The following is a 17,302-nucleotide window of genomic DNA, read 5'->3' as shown; positions in this document are numbered from 1 at the left end:
ATATATATATATATATATATATATGTAGTATTTTTAAGAAAATAAAATAAAATTTATAAACCACAGAGCAGCAAATGATGATGTAAAAGGAGATGATATTTGACTACACTCCACGAATTCTGATGTTGCTCGCTAAAATAAGATTCTTTTCTTGACTATCATATCTTTTCTTGTATATCACATTTATGTTGTACGAAAAGTTGCAATGGGTTTTCTTATCCTTTTCTGTTTTCCTTTCTCATCTTCTCATCACGAGATCGGTCATTTTAAATTAAAAAAAAAAATCAAATTCACGCTCTCAAATATACACACACACTTAAAGAAAGTGACCATTTAAACTCATGCACATAGCACAGAATAGAACCGCACGTTGTGGACATATCGCACCGACATGTCGCCCGTGGACTGGCTGCGTAGTTCCAATGTGTACCACTCGTGGACATGCGCTAGTTTACGTGGCGGAAAAGTGATAACACATTCTCTTATCGGCCTGGTTTCTCTCAGACATCTCTCTGATTTATGCTTTGATTGTAAACATGAACGTAACCACAAAATACTCTCACGATAACCTATAATACCACATAAAAAAAAACACGGAAACCTCAAATGTCTGCGTTAATCAAAGCGAGAAGATACTAAAGAGAGATGGTCTAGAACGACCAAAGACACGACATACATAAACTCTTCCGTTTTTAGCGGTTTGCGCTAAGTGCTTTAAAAAGTTTATTGAAAGGAGATTCACAAAGAATGTTACAGAAATTAATATTGAAGTTAAAAAACAATGTGCGACTGGCGCAGTTTCGCTCTCTGGCACAACTGTCAGCCAATCTAAAAGAAAATCCTGACAGGATGCAGACGTGGCAAATACATTCGTATAATGGACCGGAAGATTTGAAGTTCTCTAATATTAGAGTGCCAATGATCAGGCATCCAACAGATGTCTTGGTAAAAATTGAGGCTGCTAGTGTAAATCCCATTGATGTTGCAATGACAAGTACTGTCACTTAGAATAAACATGTATATTAAATATCTTGAAGAAAATAATACTTCGACAATAAAAGATTTACGTAATAATATGTATGTCTCAGCGAAATGTATTCAAGTTACAAAAGATCTTTTTACAGATGGTTATGGTACAACAGTTCTAAACTTAATGCGTAAAGTCAAAAATTTGGGACAAAGTGAATATGACGAATTGGAGTTGCCATTGACATTAGGCAGAGACTTTGCAGGAGTAATTGTGTCAAAAGGACATGGTGTAGGAAACAGACTCAAGTTGGGTGAAGAAGTTTGGGGAGTAGTTCCAATAGAACAACAGGGATCTCATGCAAATTATACTGTGGTTGATAGTAATTTAGTAAGATGTTTTACTTTTAAAAAATTTATAGAATATCTAAAATGCAAATGTTATGTGCATAATGAGCAATATTTATTTTATTTACTTACAAGGTAAGTCCACGTCCTAAAAATTTGTCTTATATTGAGGCCGCAAGTATTTTATATGCTGGATTGACAGCATGGTCTGCATTGTGGATCACAGGAGGATTATCTTACAAAATGATAGTAGCTACAAAAATGAATAGACGTGTCTTGGTTATGGGAGGTTCAGGAGGTGTTGGAACGTTGGCTATACAACTCTTGAAAGCATGGAATATGATTGTATATACTTATATAATTTATAAAGTAGTAATAAAAATATATGTGTAAAGTACATGTAAAATTTTTTTTTTTACAGGTAATCAGTACTTGCAGTACTGATGCTGTAGATACTTTGATGAATTTAGGTGCTGATATTGTCATTGATTATAAACAGAATGACGCAGATGCAAAAATTATTTCAGAAGGCCCGTTAGTAGATTTGCATTAAATTTTGAAATGTACTATATTGATACTCAAAAGTATTACATGTTTTGCGTTTGAACAGGTATGATATAATCTTGGATTGCGCTAATCAAGGGCCAGAGCTCGTCAAGACAAAAAGATATCCATACAATACTTACATAGCATTAAATCCGCCATTATTAAAAAATATTGATCAACATGGGCTTATTGTGGGAATGGCAAAAAATATTGGCGATCTTTTAAAGTTTAATATTCCAACATTAGAGAACAAAAGCTGTGTGAAGTGGGGATTTTTTGTGCCTTCCCGAACGGGTATGAACGTCATTCAAAAATTGGTGGAAGATGGAAAAGTATGCATTAACCACATCCAGAATTTCAAAGATATTCTGCTATAGTAGCACATTTTTACATATATATTTTTTGCAGATTGTTCCTGTTGTTCAACAAGTATACTCTTTTCAAGATTTGCCGCTGGCATATAAAAGAATGAAGGAAGGTCATCTAAGAGGTAAATTAGTTATTGATATAAAATAGTAGTTGTAATAATAAGTTAGATTATATATATAATTTTGTTTACATTGTATGAAATATTTAGAACTCTTAAAAAATATTATTTATTTACAAATAAATAGCAATATATTACATAACATTTACAGTATTTTTTATCATGTTTACACCTAGTATTGTATCTGTACCAAACACTTTATCCGCAACTTCCTTCCAACAATGCGTCGCAAGTTCTATAGCTCTTTCATTACCCTCTTTTAAAATTTCATCTAAGTAGACAGGGTCTTTGAGCAGTTTTAATATATCATTACGAATTGGAGATAATTTTTCTATTACTATATCCGCTAATACTAGTTTATACCTATTAAGATAAAAAACGTATAAATTTATTATCGATGTATGAAAGCTGTTTCTCTAACATTTTATATGTAATAATTATCATATATACTTACTGTCCTGTATTCAAACCTGCAGCTTCTTTACATATTTCTTCCGGTGTTTTCCCCGTAAACAAAGAATGAATATTGATTAAATTAGCCACACCTGCCCGTTGTTCGGGTTCATATGTTACTTCTGAAGTAAAATCAGTCAGGGACTTCTTTATTTTTTCCAATAATACATCAGGTTCATCTAAGATATCCAATCTAGACTTCGGATCTATCTGTGATTTGGACATTTTTTTCGTAGGATCACGTAAAGATTTAATTCTTTGGCTTGGGCCATCTAAAAATACAAATTAAACATGACAAAATTGTTTTCAAAATCAAATTTATTTTGATTCTCACATTTTGCGAACTATCTGGAGAACTTACCACTGATAAGAGTATGTGGTTTTGGGAAGGTTTGTCCAAATTTTCTATTAAATATTTGTGCTAAATCCTGTGCCAGTTGTATATGTTGAGCCTGATCCTGTCCTACTGGAACATGTGTTGCTCTAAGAACAGAAAACAAAGTGACAGACAAAGTTATATATATATACAATAGCAATAAAATACAATTTAACATTGAGTTGTTTACTTGTACAATAATATATCAGCTGCCTGCAGTACAGGATAAATATATAAACCTAGAGGAATATTTTTCAATGCTTCACTCTTTTCCTTGAATTGTGGTAAATGAGCCAGCCTGGCCATAGTGGTGATGCTACCTAATATCCAGCATAATTCAGTGTGCATTGGCACTTTGGATTGTTGAAAAAGTATACTTCTCTTGAAGTCTACACCACAAGCTATCAATGTTGCAGCTGTTAGTAGAGTATTTTCTCTCAATTTCTTTGGATCCTACATGTATATATATATATATAAAACCATAAATTTGCAGAAATATTGATAATATAAGAAAAGATCTAATTTTTTTATATTCATACTTGCGGCAAAGTAATTGAATGCAAATCTGCTATGCTGCATAAAACTTCTTCACCAGAATTTTGCAACTGCACCCACTTTTGAATAGCGCCAAAATAATTTCCTAAATGCACATTTCCTGTAGGCTGAATTCCGGAGAATATCCTTTTTGTATATCTGTTTTGTATTTCCTACAAAGAATAATAAATGAAAAAACATATTTCTATTGTAATTTTGTTTCAAGATCCAATCAAGGTTACGGAAAACATGATCGAACCTGACTGCTATATCTTCTAACTCTTTTAAATTTTACTCTTCGAATTGTTTCTGAACGAATGGCATTTGTTAATACTTTAAACATATTTCAAATATAATTCAGTTGATAAACTTTGAACGTTAGGATGGATTACAGCTTGACGCATCGGAGACGACGAGCCGGTCTTGTGTAGAATTAAAATGGAATTATATATCCAATCAAAATCAAGTTCACTAAACTTGAAAATTAGTTCTCTTTGTTTTGATTGGCTAAATTACAATTCAATTACAATCCTAATCCGTAGTTTGATATGAACTTTATGAGACATTTTTTAAAACTTACTGCCAGCGCTAAATATCTATAGTTTGCGTCACATATATCATACAATTTTAGCACTGGCAGCAATTCTGGAACACAGCTATACTTACATGTATGTAGGATCTTAAGTTCTCTTGTGTGTCACCGGCATACACCACAGCTGGATGGAACTTTTGTCGATCTGTCTTAAATTGTATTTTTCACAAAAGACGTAGATTGCACGTTCTTTTCAAGTTATTACTTTCTTAGCAGGATGTACGACGATTATAATGAGGTATTTATTCTAATATTGAAGTTTACAATTGTAACCGTTACAAAAATTCCAACGTGTGACTTAACCTTTTGCTCGCTCCATTTCTATCTTTGTTGGTCTCGCAGTACGATGCCTACGATGATTACGGGCCAGCGGACGCCCACGATCAGTATGAACGTCCAAGTTATCGGCAAGTACCTGAAGTGGTACGCAATTTCCTCGTATTTTTGCGCAACTGTATTAACGAGGGCATGATCTTTGAGATTCAAAATCTGTATGAAAACTCGTTCCCAAAAATCTCGGAACAATTGTTTGACAAGTCGCCATGGCCGGATTCCGCAACAATTGCACATATTGTCGATAACGATCCAGTCTTCCTGACACTATACAAGGAACTCTATTATCGTCACATTTACGCTCGCATGCAAGGTCCCACGTTAGAACAGCGACTTAATTCTTTCTACAATTACTGCGATCTTTTTAATTACATTTTACATCCGGATACACCAGTCCAATTGGAATTACCTGATCAATGGCTGTGGGAACTCATTGATGAATTTGTTTATCAGTTCCAGTCATTTGCTCAGTATCGTGCCAATCTGTCCAATAAGACTCCAGATGAGATTGAAAATCTGAACGCACACAACAAAATCTGGGATGTTCTGTGTGTATTAAATGTTCTACATTACTTAGTTGACAAGTCAAAGATTAAAAGTCAATTGGAAGTGTATGCCAGTGGCGGTGATCCTGATTCTGTGGCTGGCGCCTTTGGCAGACATTCTTTATACAAGATGCTTGGCTATTTTTCTCTTGTTGGTCTTCTAAGATTGCATTCTCTCTTGGGTGATTATTATCAGGCCATCAAAGTTCTGGAAAATGTAGAGCTTTATAAGAAAAGTGCATACTCCCATGTACCTGGTTGTCAAATTTCAACAGCATATTATGTGGGTTTCGCGTATATGATGATGCGCCGATATGCAGATGCGATCAGAACTTTCTCGGGTATCTTACTATACATCCAGCGTACAAAGCAACTATTTGCTACACGAAGCTATCAGAATGATCAGATTAACAAGCAGACTGAGCAGATGTATCATCTTCTCGCCATTTGTCTGGTTTTACATCCACAGTGTATAGACGAAGGTCTTCAGCAAGCTCTGCGAGATAAGAATTATCACGAGAAGATGTACAAGATGCAATATGGCGATCTCACAGAGTTCGAGAATTGCTTTGTGTTCGCATGCCCTAAATTCTTATCTTTAACACCACCAAATCCGGATAATCCTAACGAAGATTATGTCCGTGAAGCTATCAAGCATCAGACTCAAGTATTTATGGATGAGGTGGTACAGCAGAAAATGTTACCGACTATTCGTTCATATTTGAAACTTTATACGACATTGCCACTTAGCAAATTAGCAACATTCATGGGCAATAACAGTAGATCGGACGAAAGCTGGGACCTGGCCAAAGAAGTTAATGTACTAACAATCCACTTACTGTGCTTTAAGCATAAGATGAAAAATATTGTTTGGACAAAAGGTACATCAGGACTGGATGGCAAATTCCAATCTGGATCTGAGGTTTGTGTTATTTTGTATTGTGTTATTTATATGTATTGTATAACATCAATCACATTACAACTATATTATAATTTATTTAATAATTCTTCCAATTTTTTTACAAATCTGAGATTAATCGTTTCTTGTGACAAAAGCAATAGAAGTTTTAATGTACAAATCTTTTTGTTTTTTTTTTTCAGCTGGACTTTTATATCGATCACGATATGATACATATTGCTGACACAAAGGTAGCGCATCGCTATGGAGACTTTTTTATTCGCAAAATATTAAAATTCGAAGAACTAAATCGCAAATTACATCACATAAAGATATAATATATTGTGTATAATGATACAAGTATTAAATATTGTCGCTTAATTGCAAAGAATAAAAATTTTATAAAAATGTATATATATTGCTCAAGTATATCTAAATATTTATTAAAATCTCCCAGCAATAGCAATAAATATAAATTATAATCTTTATATATATAGAACAAGATAATATATAAATATTTAATTTAACACATATAAGATTCCAAGCACGCATGCTTTTGCACTTCTTTTACTAAACTGTAAAAAAAGCAAAATGCATGGAAAGAAATAGACTGGTGAAAAAATGTAAAAATAAAATATTTTTATTAAAAAGCATTGAGAAGAGAAAAATAAAACTATGACATTTATAGACGACACAGATACGTCGTGTTACATACAGATACATCGTAATGATATGGGAAAAAATTAAACCCCGATTGTATATGTGTTACACATATGTATGTATATACAGCAGTACACAAAAAGATGATGACGCGATGAAAGTATATTGACACTACGTTTGCAGAGCTGTGGTTTTATTAACTTTTTCTTGTAACGTTTTGCACGCGGCAGCTAAAATATTTGGCTTCATCCACACAGCCGATACGTTCTCGAGACTACGAAGATAATGAAAAAATCTATTACCCCGTTTATTAGTGATGGCGAAGCGTGATTCCTCCGCGCGACATATTGTTCTAGCGGTTGGAAGATAATCCAGTGCCATGATTCGTCGATCTAAGCACGTAGATGTAACTTGTGACAGAGCTTGATCCACTCCTCGGTTCAATTGCTTTCTTAGAATAATATTGCTTTGACTTTGCATGTTTTCGTTTGGTTTCGAGTTTTTATATAGCATTTGATTGCTTAAAAAATTCGCTATGTTTGTGTTCAAATCACGCGAAGCAGAATAAAGCAATACACTTTCGGTCAAAGATAAGTTGGGTTGCGATTTCTCTTCCGATACACTCAATGTCGTGTCTTCAGTGTCGAGTAAAGATGACGCCAGAGATATATTGTCCAAATCATCTGCCAAATTGTCCAGTATACACGCGGTATTGGATTTTTTCGTGTTTTTATTTTTTTTTTCTGTTTTACGCTTCTTATCTAACTTGATCACGGGCTTGTACAAGTGATATTGTACATCCTGCCAAAGCGATGAGTTTACAACCATTGATTGCTCGGATAATGTCGGTGGACCTGACAGTAGCAGATATTGCAACTGAAGAAGCGCCTGTCGTAGATCTCCCGCGCGTAGTAATTTCTAAACAATGAAACAAAAATACATTTCGATGTGACAGAATAGAAAAATATACTCTCATACTTTGAAACAAGTCTAACATATAGAAAAAAAAAGTTTAGATTATTTCGAAAACCACTTACCATTAGACAATTATGCGGAAGTCTGTAACCCTTTTCTGCCAGTGAAATTAATTGCAGTAGGGCGGACACTCTGTTGCCATTTACTTTCTGAAAGTAAATCTTATTTTGTTGCGGGGCCATTTTATTCAAGTGAGGACACATATCTCTGCACGTCATGACAATCGGTCGTTTAGTATTTAACGCCAACTGATACGTAGCGGAAACAAATCCCTCGTCTTCCTCAAAAATGAGATCGATATCTTCCAGAAGGATTAAAGAGTTTTGTGATATTTTTGGCTCTTTGCTCTTGCTCGTGTTTGCGACTTGTTTGAGCGGAAATTTGTGCTTATGTTTTTTTACCCGGTGTGACTTCGTGGCTTCCTCCAATTCTTTCAAAATTCTCTTTCCAGTCCGTTTAGACGACGCGTTCACTTCCAAAACACTGTAAAATTAAGATATTTTAGCATATATAAATTGTATATTTTATTTGTTTAAGTGTTTTTTATATTTTTAGAAGTCTTTGTAAGATTTCTATTGTGAGATATTTGATCACCTGTAGCCGAGTTCCTCCGCTATCGCGTAAACACTCGCGCTCTTTCCGCTACCGTGTGGTCCTAATAACACAGCTATCTGATTATTCTCGTTGTTGCAAGAATAACTACAGTCCGACGAGTAAAACTCGTCGCTGCTATTATCGTCGTTATTCGTTTTTAAGGACGCTCTCCAGCCAATTAGCCAGGTTTTCAGCTTTCCCGCGGCCTCTTCGTTCCCAACTATTTCTTGCACGCTCATCGGTTTATATTTACACGTCCATACGCAATCGTGCAATTTATTCTCCTCGTTTCTCGCGACTGTTTTATTTTGCTCGAACAATCTCGATTTTTTGTTTCTCGTTCGAGACGGCGATCTCTTCGCCGAATCATTCTTGATCGTCGATATAATTTTCCATAATTCCCGAGTGTCCGAACAAAACTCCTCGATTTCGGATAACACTTGATCGAGATCTTCTTTTTCTGGTTCACTTTTCGTGTCAGGTATACGCACTAATTTCTCATGATTAATAATAAATTTATAATCGTTAATGTCTATCGAAGGCAAATATTTATTTTTGATCTTCAACGAAAATTTATGTTTGATCTCCGATTTAGTCGGATTCAAATTTTCCAAACTTTTCAGTTGTGTCACGTGACTGATTGTAGGATACAGAAACTTAGATACGCTACTGTTGTTCGTCTTGCAATTTATATTTTTAATTTCTATGTCAATCATATCCGAGTGCAAAAACAATTGTTTAGCCGCCGCGATGACAGGATCCGTTTTACGTCGTTTAATGAACAAAGGCGCCAGTTTCTCATTCGGTTTTTTTCTCTTCAAAACGTTTTCATTAATAATTTCACAATCTGAATCGTTCAACGTGATTGTTTCATCTATATTATTAATCTGTTCTTTTGTTTGTCTATTTTCAGAAGATTTTTCCAAAGATGAATCAACATCTTGATTTTTATCGTTAATAACAACGTCGTTAGCAGAGTCCATCTCTTTCTCCTTGTTTTCCATTATGGTTTTAATATGATTATGACTATTCTTTTTCAAAGAGATCATATTATTTTTCTCATCTGTATTTCCAGACTTCCGAAACTTACGAGACATATTCAACTTTGATTTGCTTTTCGGTGAAAATAATTCATCATCCGTACTATCTGTATGTAATAGTCAATGTTAATTTTTAATGTGATTAAAACTAAAAGAAATTCTATGCAATTCAATAAAACAATATCAGTGATCAAAGTGTGAAAAAACTGTCATTGCCATCGACCAAACGTTGGGAGACTCTAGCTATGTTTTACATCATATAAAACATACAAATAGACTATATCATAGTATAATTTTTTTAATTAAGTATATTACCATTTGAAGGATTATTATCTTCAGGGGAATGTAGTTTTATTCGTAAAGACCAAGTTTTCTCTCTCTTTTGCTTGTTTTCCTTAGTAGTATGCAACAAAGATAAATTTTCAGATTTTACAACGTGAATATTACTTATCGTAGAAACATCGATCTTCGACTTTGAACTATTGGTTTTCTTCAAATGTATCTCATTGGATACTGCTGTATTTACAAGTTCATCAGAATTATCTGCCCTATGCACATCTGCTTTTACAACAAAAGTAGTCACACATTGTTCATCTTTACTTGTCAATTCCAATGGTGATTTGCTGCATGATAAAAATTTAAATTTGCTTGAACAATTCTATAATTACTTAAAAATGTAGTTGTACACATTCTATAAATTATTTTCTTACATATCGGTGTAAACATTAAACAATATGATACACAACATTTCTTTTCAGAAAAGTTTTAACTATAATATATACACATGTAAGTTGTACTTACCTAAAGTAATCTAGCAAGTTACCAGGCTTGTTACTTTTTACTGACAATCCATTGTTATCACTTCTTTTAGGCGTATCATCTTTGTCACTTTTGAAAAAGCTCATACGTTTTTCTATTATCTTTTCTATTCTTTCACCTTCTTCTATTTCTGCAAGTTTTCTTTTTGAATAACCTTTTTTATTAGCTAGCTCTATTAATTTCTCTTTATGCTGAAATCTCTTATCTTTGACATCATCCAATTTTTCTTTACTCTTGGCATCAGTTACAGATTGCTGCGGCGGCGATAACTGTGTTGGTTTGTTATGATTCATTAGAACATGAAAAGCATTTGACTCTTCTTGGAAATCATTATCACTCTGAACCTCTGTATTTGAGCTATCTCTGCTGTTCTGAATGTTGATATGCTGTATATCTGAATTGTCTAAGTCTAAAGTACTTTTGTTATCTAACCTTTCTTTATCATGTAAGATATTCTTTGCAGTTTTAGACCTTTGACTTGCATTTGTTTTTGTAGAAAGCTTAGAATCCTAAGTACATAAGAATGTTGAATTATTTGACCATCAATAAACATCAATATTGACTATTAGATTCTAAATACAATATACCTTCTTAAAACCTTGTTTTAAACTGGAGTTAGTTACACAGGACTTTGGTGTTGCATCTTGCACAGTTTTGTCATTTAATTTACTATTGAGTGGACTAGGTGTTTTGTCAATTAGATCATTTTTACTTTCAACCACATTGCATGTTCGTCTGAAGCCATTACTTGATATTCGAATCTTTACTCGTCTACGTTTACCAGTAGTGATCATTTCCTCTTGGTCTTCTTGCTGCATGATACTGCCAGAATTGTCAGCAATTATCTCCTTCCTCACAACTTTTGTACCATTGGCAAAATATTGCTTAATATCTTTCATATTTGGGTTTTATTTGCAAGTGTTTCAAAAACAATATTACACACAACTCTTTATTATTTCTGTTTTATTTTTAGAGATATTTTTAAATAACAAGATTTTTAGCTGCACGTTTCTCCATTGAAAATAATTTACAAACTACTACAAACATCAAACATAAATACACTAATATTATATAGTATTAATCGTGTGTACAAAGTTTGTCTGACATTGATAGAAATAAATTTATGGTGATATTATTATTTTTAGTTATATTACTGGAGCAAATTCACACTGTCTTTATCAACACAGTAGCTCACGACGTTTCTTCCCGCCTTTTTGATACGGTTTGGTTTGGTCGTGTATGGTTCTTGAGCCAGTTAGAGCTAGTCTATACGCCACTCCACGTATTGTTCTTGGGGATTTTAGTTTTCCGGAGTAGCTCCGGATTGGTAGTAGCAGAGAGAAGCCTGAGAGCGGCCAGGTCCATAAGAGAATGTGTAATCACTTTTCCGCCCTGTAAACTAGCGCATGTCCACGGGTGGTACACATTGGAACTACGTAGCCAGTCCACGAGCTACTTCCTACTATTACGACGGAAGTTATTTCGAAAAACGAAGTCTCAGTCGTTAACTGATATACAGCTTGTTCACAAACAAACTGGAAAGATAACAAAACTGTGATTAAAACCACACACACCCAGATATATTCTCTACCAACACGTATGTATTTCGAAACCTCACTTCTAATTACACGTTTGATTGTTAAGCTCAAAATATACGCTCGTAAATAATGACATTTGTGTGTTTTACAACAGTCTGGGCTATCCTGGACAAGATTGTTTGTTAAAAGTAATTTGTCAAGCTGCAAAGAATGCTTTAAGCAAAAACGGTGTGCTTGGTGATATTCTCAAAATCATATTCACGTAAGTATTGTAATAAAAAGTATATTTGAAAGTTTTGATGTGTAAAGAGAAATAAAGAGAGATGTCGATATAAATTACAATCAACGAACAAATAATGTAAAACAATTAAATTTGCATTGCAGACCTTTCACGTCGAGAAGCGAGGAGCTTCCGAATGAGATCACGCAAGCTGAGCACGAGCAACTTTGCGATCAACGTTACGAAAACTGTTCTCTGAATCCTTTAGATTTAATAAGTCATTACGTCGATTATTAATTAAAAATCTACACAAAATTCGACACAATATTCGATAAGTATTGAAAATAAAAGACACAATATTCGATAAGAGTATTGAAAATAAAAGACTTGCATAATATTTCGTCCGTTATTTATATTTATTTATTTATTTATTTATTTCTTTCTTTCTTTCTTTATTTATTTATTTATTTATTACCTGCCTTTCTCTCTTTATTTTATTTTACACGCTAATAAATAATCAAGCGAACAAGGGCACAAGATTTACGCGCAATAGTCTTGGTCGTTGGAAACTATGTAAACGCAGAAAACGAGCTGAAATCGAGCGAAGGTACCAGGGAAGTATGTCTTGCGAGTAGGTATACGCGCCAGCTCCTGGGCGTGTACATAGCGCGCTTGACCCCACCTCGCGCGCGGCAGCCATTATGGATTACGCGCGTCGGCCATTATGGAGCGCTCGCGCCTCAGCCAATCACCGCGCGACTCACGGAGCGCAGGAGGCGTTGGGGGGACGCGTAGCCTCGCCCACAGATACCTCTCGCATTACCTCTTCGCATAACATGTATTCCTGATACTTTCAGCGATTTTTCGAGGCTTTCAGAGAACGCGCACCTCACCTTACTCGCTCAATTCTCTTGCTATTTCTCTCTCTCTTGCTTAATTCTCTTACATTTTTTCAATAATTTGTCAATCTTTAAACAATAATTTGTAAATTTATTATAAATATACGTATGTATATAAAACATACTATTTATTATTAAGGATTAATAGATGTATGTATATACAACGTACATGTAAAAATAAACAGTTATGATAATAATGTAAGTAATCAATTTTGATGCATATAAATTTATAAATTATATATGCATAATTATATATGCGATATAACTTATAAATTATATATGCCTAATTATATGTATATGCGATATGACTTATAAATTATACATGCGTAACAATAAAATGTATAAGTAATTATCATATTTTGTATATAGGAACAATAGAAAAAGTAACAATAAATTAAATTGAGTTTGCAATGTGGTTCCCAGCACCAAGGATTGTATTATTCTGTTATTATTACATAATATTGAAAATGTTTCCATTATTTTAATTTGTTTGAGAGTCCTGGGCACACATACTGAATTTATAACAGAAGTTTACATACAAATACATAAACTTTATATATCTGTTTGATAAATATATATTACATATATATTTATTTTATTTTTATTAAATATCCTTGTGTCTACAAAATGTTACCATTAATGATTAAACTTTTGCAAGTATAACTTCAAATATAACACAAATGACACACAACTTAATATATAAAAACCAAAACAAATACCTTTTACAAATTATTCTAATTATAAACTTAAAGGAAATTATAGATAGAAAAGCTATACATTTTATCACCTGCAAAATATATAACACAAACAAAATTACGTATTTGTGTTACTACCGGGAATTTTTTCTTGGCTGTCGATACACTTTAAACATGCACTTAAAAAATATGTGCACGTAACAATTCAGCCTTTAATTATTTCAATTCGATAAAATCTTACGTATATAACATATACATTGCGACGTTAGTAACCATTCTCACAATCGGTCTCTTTTTTTAAAGTGACCATTTAAACTCGTGCCATTTAAACGCATAGCACAGAATAGAACCGCACGCTGTGGACATAGCGCACCGACATGTCGCTCGTGGACTGGCTGCGTAGTTCCAATGTGTACCACCCGTGGACATGCGTTAGTTTACGGGGCGGAAAAGTGATTACACATTCTCTTATGGACCTGGCCGCTCTCAGGCTTCTCTCTGGTAGTAGGTTGATGTAGAGTTAAGAGCCTACTACAATGAGATATTAGTAATAAATCAGAAGTCAGAAGCAAGAAATTGACCAATCACAGTCAAATCACAGAAAAATTATCGATTGTGATTAGTCAATTTCTTGCTTCTGACTTCTGATTTATTACTAATATCTTATTGTAGAAAGCTCTTAACGTGCTTTAATTCGCAAACACGTGTCTGTCTAGTCACGTGTTCTTTTCATTGTCTTCCCGCCAGTTCTCGTCGACCGTAGGAGCAGAATGTTGTTTAATTTTTCAATAATATTGATGGCCAGATATACACAAGTGTCAAAAATTTAAAAATGGACTTGACCAGGTATTTTTTAATTATTTTTATTTTATTATGTTTAATTGTGTAGACATTATAATTTAAAATATTTGACGATATTTTCTCGCTTTTTGACAGATTTATATGTTTCGTACACGATTATTATTATTACTTTTATGTAGAGTTGAAATTTATGAATTAATTATCATTTTTAGAAAAAGACCTGCTCTTCTTTATATGGCAACATCAAACAAAAAGGTGAAATTGGAAACAAACGTTACGATCATTCCAGTTAAGTTTAAATCTACAGTAAACTTGTTTGCATCCAGATGTCAAGTGAGAAAAGTAAATCGTACTACTGCGAGCATTTCGAAACATCACGTTTTAGAAAGCCGCAGTACAGGTCGAGACATATGCAATAGAATTCTCAATACAAATGTTGAATTAAATGCACATGATAACAACATAAATCTGAATAATATTATCCCTGTACTATCACCAATATTGGAATCTTATAAAAAACGTCATAATCGATGTAATTATTCAGAGAAGTTGAAGCACATAACAGGAAACATATATAGGAAGGTAAAACTAAAGTACAAAAGTCAGATTCCTATACACTTGCTGGAATCTTTCTTCAATTCTGTGATATATGAGACTGTTCCTCTGAAGCTATTTGGGTCATTGCAAAATGTGAAAATTGTTAAGAAAATAATATATCGCCTTCTGAGAACTGTTCCAAAACAAAGATTAGTAAAACAAGCCTTCAAAAGAACTGTGAAGAAAAAAATTGCCGTTGGTGCATTGCTAGATATGGGACCACTGATCAGAAAGTTTGATGTAGGTTTATTTCAGAATAAAAACAGATTGTAATTTTTTAGTTTTCTTCAATTTTATCAGGATTGTTGGCATATTTTTTTTGCCAGTGTTAATAAAAGAAATTGTTATTTCTCATAACATCTTGCAGATTTCTAAAATTGAGTGGTTGCATGTGATTGATAGCAATGCAGGTCGTTGGATAGTTGTTATAAAACTGTTACACTGGTTCTTTGCACAATATGTGATAAAAATTCTACATAAATACATAGTGGTGACATCGGTCAAGGGTCAGTGGGTTTACATAGCAAAAGACGATTGGTGCAGAATGCAAGAAGAATTTATAAAAGAGAAAGAAAATACACGTTGTCTTGTGCCATGGACACCTACATCAGTAAAGTCAACATGGAAGTTACCTATTGGAGTGTACAAGTTTATTCCTAGCTCTTCTGGTTTAAGAGCTTTATTTATAGCAAAGTATAAAAAAACTATTCATATTTACTATTCAATAGTGATTCTTTATGCTGTACTAAAAATATTAGCAAAATATCATATCTCACATATATGTTATACATGAATTTCAGATATAAGAGTAAAGAAAAATACGATAATGTAGATGTTGTTTTGAGAGTTTTGCAGCAATTATATGTCACGTTCTTAAGTAAAGATGGACTTCCGACTGTGAGTAGTTGCGAGTATCAGGCTCGCAAGTACAAACAATCGAACAAAAACCAATTGTACTTTGTGCGCTGTGATATACAAGATGCCTTTGGTTCGATACTTCAAGGTATAATTAATTTCTTGTCACATTTAGAGAGCATAAGGATACATGTTGTATCTTACTTTGCAGAAAAATTATTTGGTATTATCAAAGAATATCTTATGACATTGCCAAAGATCCTTACAGTACGTAATTATACTTTGGTAAGAAGTAAAAAATATCACACAAACAACAGCAACACTGCTGCCCCGGTACAAACAGTACAATTTTTAAATTTGGAGAAAGCAATTAAAAGTGCAATTATGAACAAAGAAAAGCCCATTCATGTTAAAATGACGAAGATTGTGGCTAAGATACACAAGTTAATATTTGAGCATAAGGTAAAACAAATAAATATCGAAATTGCAATAATATTTAAATGTAGCATTCGATACTAATTGATATTGTTATCGAAGATGAAGTGGAACGGTCAAGTTTATTCGATAAAACATGGTGTGCCGCAAGGTATATCGGTATCGCCAATTTTATCTGACATTTATTATCAACACATGTATCAAAGTTTATTTTCTCAGTACGCAAGTAACGGATGTTTATGCAGATATGTCGACGATATATTATACATCACCGATAACGAGAATTATGCGAAGAAGTAAGTTGAACTCTTTGTAAGAGTGAAATCGTGAGCTTTTTAAAAAGGCAACATATAATTTATATTTTTTCAAATGTGTATCGCAGATTTCTAGAAATAGTCAGAAATGGCATACCCGATTATAATGTGAAGTTTAATCCATATAAAATACAGTCGAACGTAGATGTGCCATATAAGCCCACAAAAATCAAATTTTTAGGATGGACTATAACTTTATAAAATATTTTGCAATATACATGTATATACAGAGACTCCCATTATCCGAACCCCCATTATCCGAATAATTCTAATATCCGAACATTCTATCATCCGAACATACATGTAAATATATTGAATATAAACATCGCTATATATACGAAACGTTGTTCGGATAATGGGGCTTCGGATATGGGAGTCTCTACTGCATATATGTGAGAGATTATTAATAAAAAATTTTTTTTCTGATTATTTATGTTGTAAGAAATAAAATATGTATTCAATGTGTGTATAACTTGAACATTTTTTGTATCTTTTCTATTTATAAATTATCTTTTGTTTATTCTAAAACTTCTGCTTTGAAATATTAGATTTATGAATATAAGAAAACAAAAAAATGCTCTGTCGCACCAAGTGTAAGAATGATCTCAATAAAGAGAATTGGATGAGAAACATTTAAGCAATAATTGTTTTAGTTTATTTTCAAATTTCTAGATTTTATACAAATCTCTAATGACGAGCGCAACATGATTATTGCATTGACCGTAACATCGTAAAATATGACACCGATGTTCGAACAATCTTAAAAAAGAAAAAAAGCATAC

General features: G+C 33.3%; 5 protein-coding genes across 9 annotated transcripts; 3 read left to right on the top strand and 2 right to left on the bottom strand.

Annotated features, from left to right (window-relative positions):
• The first annotated feature begins 516 nt into the window (after positions 1 to 516).
• Positions 517 to 2,426, top strand: LOC109859763 (reticulon-4-interacting protein 1, mitochondrial). The gene is made up of 6 exons (XM_020438306.1): positions 517 to 994; positions 1,125 to 1,357; positions 1,450 to 1,659; positions 1,736 to 1,848; positions 1,925 to 2,192; positions 2,269 to 2,426. The coding sequence occupies exons 1-6, from the start codon at positions 748 to 750 to the stop codon at positions 2,374 to 2,376; spliced, it is 1,179 nt and encodes a 392-aa protein (XP_020293895.1). The 5' UTR covers positions 517 to 747; the 3' UTR covers positions 2,377 to 2,426.
• Positions 2,427 to 2,480: 54 nt separating this feature from the next.
• LOC109859764 (tryptophan--tRNA ligase, mitochondrial) lies at positions 2,481 to 4,124 on the bottom strand. The gene is made up of 6 exons (XM_020438307.1): positions 3,970 to 4,124; positions 3,716 to 3,883; positions 3,367 to 3,629; positions 3,162 to 3,283; positions 2,802 to 3,072; positions 2,481 to 2,710 (listed from the first exon to the last, which is right to left on the bottom strand). Exons 1-6 carry the CDS (start codon positions 4,051 to 4,053, stop codon positions 2,482 to 2,484), a joined length of 1,137 nt encoding a protein of 378 aa, XP_020293896.1. The 5' UTR covers positions 4,054 to 4,124; the 3' UTR covers position 2,481.
• A 276-nt stretch (positions 4,125 to 4,400) lies between these two features.
• LOC109859766 (eukaryotic translation initiation factor 3 subunit L) lies at positions 4,401 to 6,490 on the top strand. 3 transcript variants are annotated; one of them, XM_020438311.1, is made up of 3 exons: positions 4,401 to 4,540; positions 4,645 to 6,102; positions 6,282 to 6,490. In XM_020438311.1, exons 1-3 carry the CDS (start codon positions 4,520 to 4,522, stop codon positions 6,414 to 6,416), a joined length of 1,614 nt encoding a protein of 537 aa, XP_020293900.1. In that variant the 5' UTR covers positions 4,401 to 4,519; the 3' UTR covers positions 6,417 to 6,490. The 3 variants fall into 3 exon arrangements, with proteins under 3 accessions (XP_020293900.1, XP_020293899.1, XP_020293898.1); XM_020438310.1 differs by having other exon boundaries at positions 4,636 to 6,102; XM_020438309.1 differs by having other exon boundaries at positions 4,633 to 6,102.
• An 81-nt stretch (positions 6,491 to 6,571) lies between these two features.
• LOC109859765 (ATPase family AAA domain-containing protein 5) lies at positions 6,572 to 11,398 on the bottom strand. The gene is made up of 6 exons (XM_020438308.1): positions 10,754 to 11,398; positions 10,149 to 10,675; positions 9,663 to 9,970; positions 8,308 to 9,454; positions 7,776 to 8,196; positions 6,572 to 7,656 (listed from the first exon to the last, which is right to left on the bottom strand). The coding sequence occupies exons 1-6, from the start codon at positions 11,063 to 11,065 to the stop codon at positions 6,910 to 6,912; spliced, it is 3,462 nt and encodes a 1,153-aa protein (XP_020293897.1). The 5' UTR covers positions 11,066 to 11,398; the 3' UTR covers positions 6,572 to 6,909.
• A 2,720-nt stretch (positions 11,399 to 14,118) lies between these two features.
• On the top strand, positions 14,119 to 17,151 carry LOC109859771 (telomerase reverse transcriptase-like). Of its 3 annotated transcripts, XM_020438322.1 has the most exons (7): positions 14,119 to 14,364; positions 14,532 to 15,156; positions 15,284 to 15,609; positions 15,717 to 15,919; positions 15,983 to 16,233; positions 16,309 to 16,502; positions 16,589 to 17,151. In XM_020438322.1, exons 1-7 carry the CDS (start codon positions 14,351 to 14,353, stop codon positions 16,719 to 16,721), a joined length of 1,746 nt encoding a protein of 581 aa, XP_020293911.1. In that variant the 5' UTR covers positions 14,119 to 14,350; the 3' UTR covers positions 16,722 to 17,151. The 3 variants fall into 3 exon arrangements, with proteins under 3 accessions (XP_020293911.1, XP_020293912.1, XP_020293910.1); XM_020438323.1 differs by having other exon boundaries at positions 15,717 to 16,233; positions 16,426 to 16,502; XM_020438321.1 differs by having other exon boundaries at positions 15,717 to 16,233.
• The last annotated feature ends 151 nt before the right edge of the window (positions 17,152 to 17,302 follow it).

The sequence above is a fragment of the Pseudomyrmex gracilis genome, unplaced genomic scaffold (assembly GCF_002006095.1).
Source record: "Pseudomyrmex gracilis isolate BER0280 unplaced genomic scaffold, ASM200609v1 scaffold_285, whole genome shotgun sequence".
NCBI lineage: Eukaryota > Metazoa > Arthropoda > Insecta > Hymenoptera > Formicidae > Pseudomyrmex > Pseudomyrmex gracilis.
This window is presented reverse-complemented; position numbering and strand designations above follow the sequence as displayed.

What these genes read in the sequence shown, in the direction of transcription:
- LOC109859763 (XM_020438306.1), top strand. Translation starts at nt 748, where the DNA reads ATGTTACAGAAATTAATATTGAAGTTAAAAAACAATGTGCGACTGGCG. An exon ending in CTGTGGTTGATAGTAATTTA is followed by an intron (nt 1,358 to 1,449) that starts GTAAGATGTTTT and finishes TTTACTTACAAG; the next exon opens with GTAAGTCCACGTCCTAAAAA. An exon ending in TGAAAGCATGGAATATGATT is followed by an intron (nt 1,660 to 1,735) that starts GTATATACTTAT and finishes TTTTTTTTACAG; the next exon opens with GTAATCAGTACTTGCAGTAC.
- LOC109859764 (XM_020438307.1), bottom strand. Translation starts at nt 4,053, where the DNA reads ATGTTTAAAGTATTAACAAATGCCATTCGTTCAGAAACAATTCGAAGA. An exon ending in TTAGAAGATATAGCAGTCAG is followed by an intron (nt 3,884 to 3,969) that starts GTTCGATCATGT and finishes TATTCTTTGTAG; the next exon opens with GAAATACAAAACAGATATAC. An exon ending in GCTGATATATTATTGTACAA is followed by an intron (nt 3,284 to 3,366) that starts GTAAACAACTCA and finishes TTCTGTTCTTAG; the next exon opens with AGCAACACATGTTCCAGTAG.
- LOC109859766 (XM_020438309.1), top strand. Translation starts at nt 4,520, where the DNA reads ATGTACGACGATTATAATGAG. An exon ending in TGTACGACGATTATAATGAG is followed by an intron (nt 4,541 to 4,632) that starts GTATTTATTCTA and finishes TTTCTATCTTTG; the next exon opens with TTGGTCTCGCAGTACGATGC. An exon ending in AATTCCAATCTGGATCTGAG is followed by an intron (nt 6,103 to 6,281) that starts GTTTGTGTTATT and finishes TTTTTTTTTCAG; the next exon opens with CTGGACTTTTATATCGATCA.
- LOC109859765 (XM_020438308.1), bottom strand. Translation starts at nt 11,065, where the DNA reads ATGAAAGATATTAAGCAATATTTTGCCAATGGTACAAAAGTTGTGAGG. An exon ending in TAAAACAAGGTTTTAAGAAG is followed by an intron (nt 10,676 to 10,753) that starts GTATATTGTATT and finishes TTATGTACTTAG; the next exon opens with GATTCTAAGCTTTCTACAAA. An exon ending in GCGGAGGAACTCGGCTACAG is followed by an intron (nt 8,197 to 8,307) that starts GTGATCAAATAT and finishes TTAATTTTACAG; the next exon opens with TGTTTTGGAAGTGAACGCGT.
- LOC109859771 (XM_020438321.1), top strand. An exon ending in AGAGCTTTATTTATAGCAAA is followed by an intron (nt 15,610 to 15,716) that starts GTATAAAAAAAC and finishes CATGAATTTCAG; the next exon opens with ATATAAGAGTAAAGAAAAAT. An exon ending in AGTTAATATTTGAGCATAAG is followed by an intron (nt 16,234 to 16,308) that starts GTAAAACAAATA and finishes TTGTTATCGAAG; the next exon opens with ATGAAGTGGAACGGTCAAGT.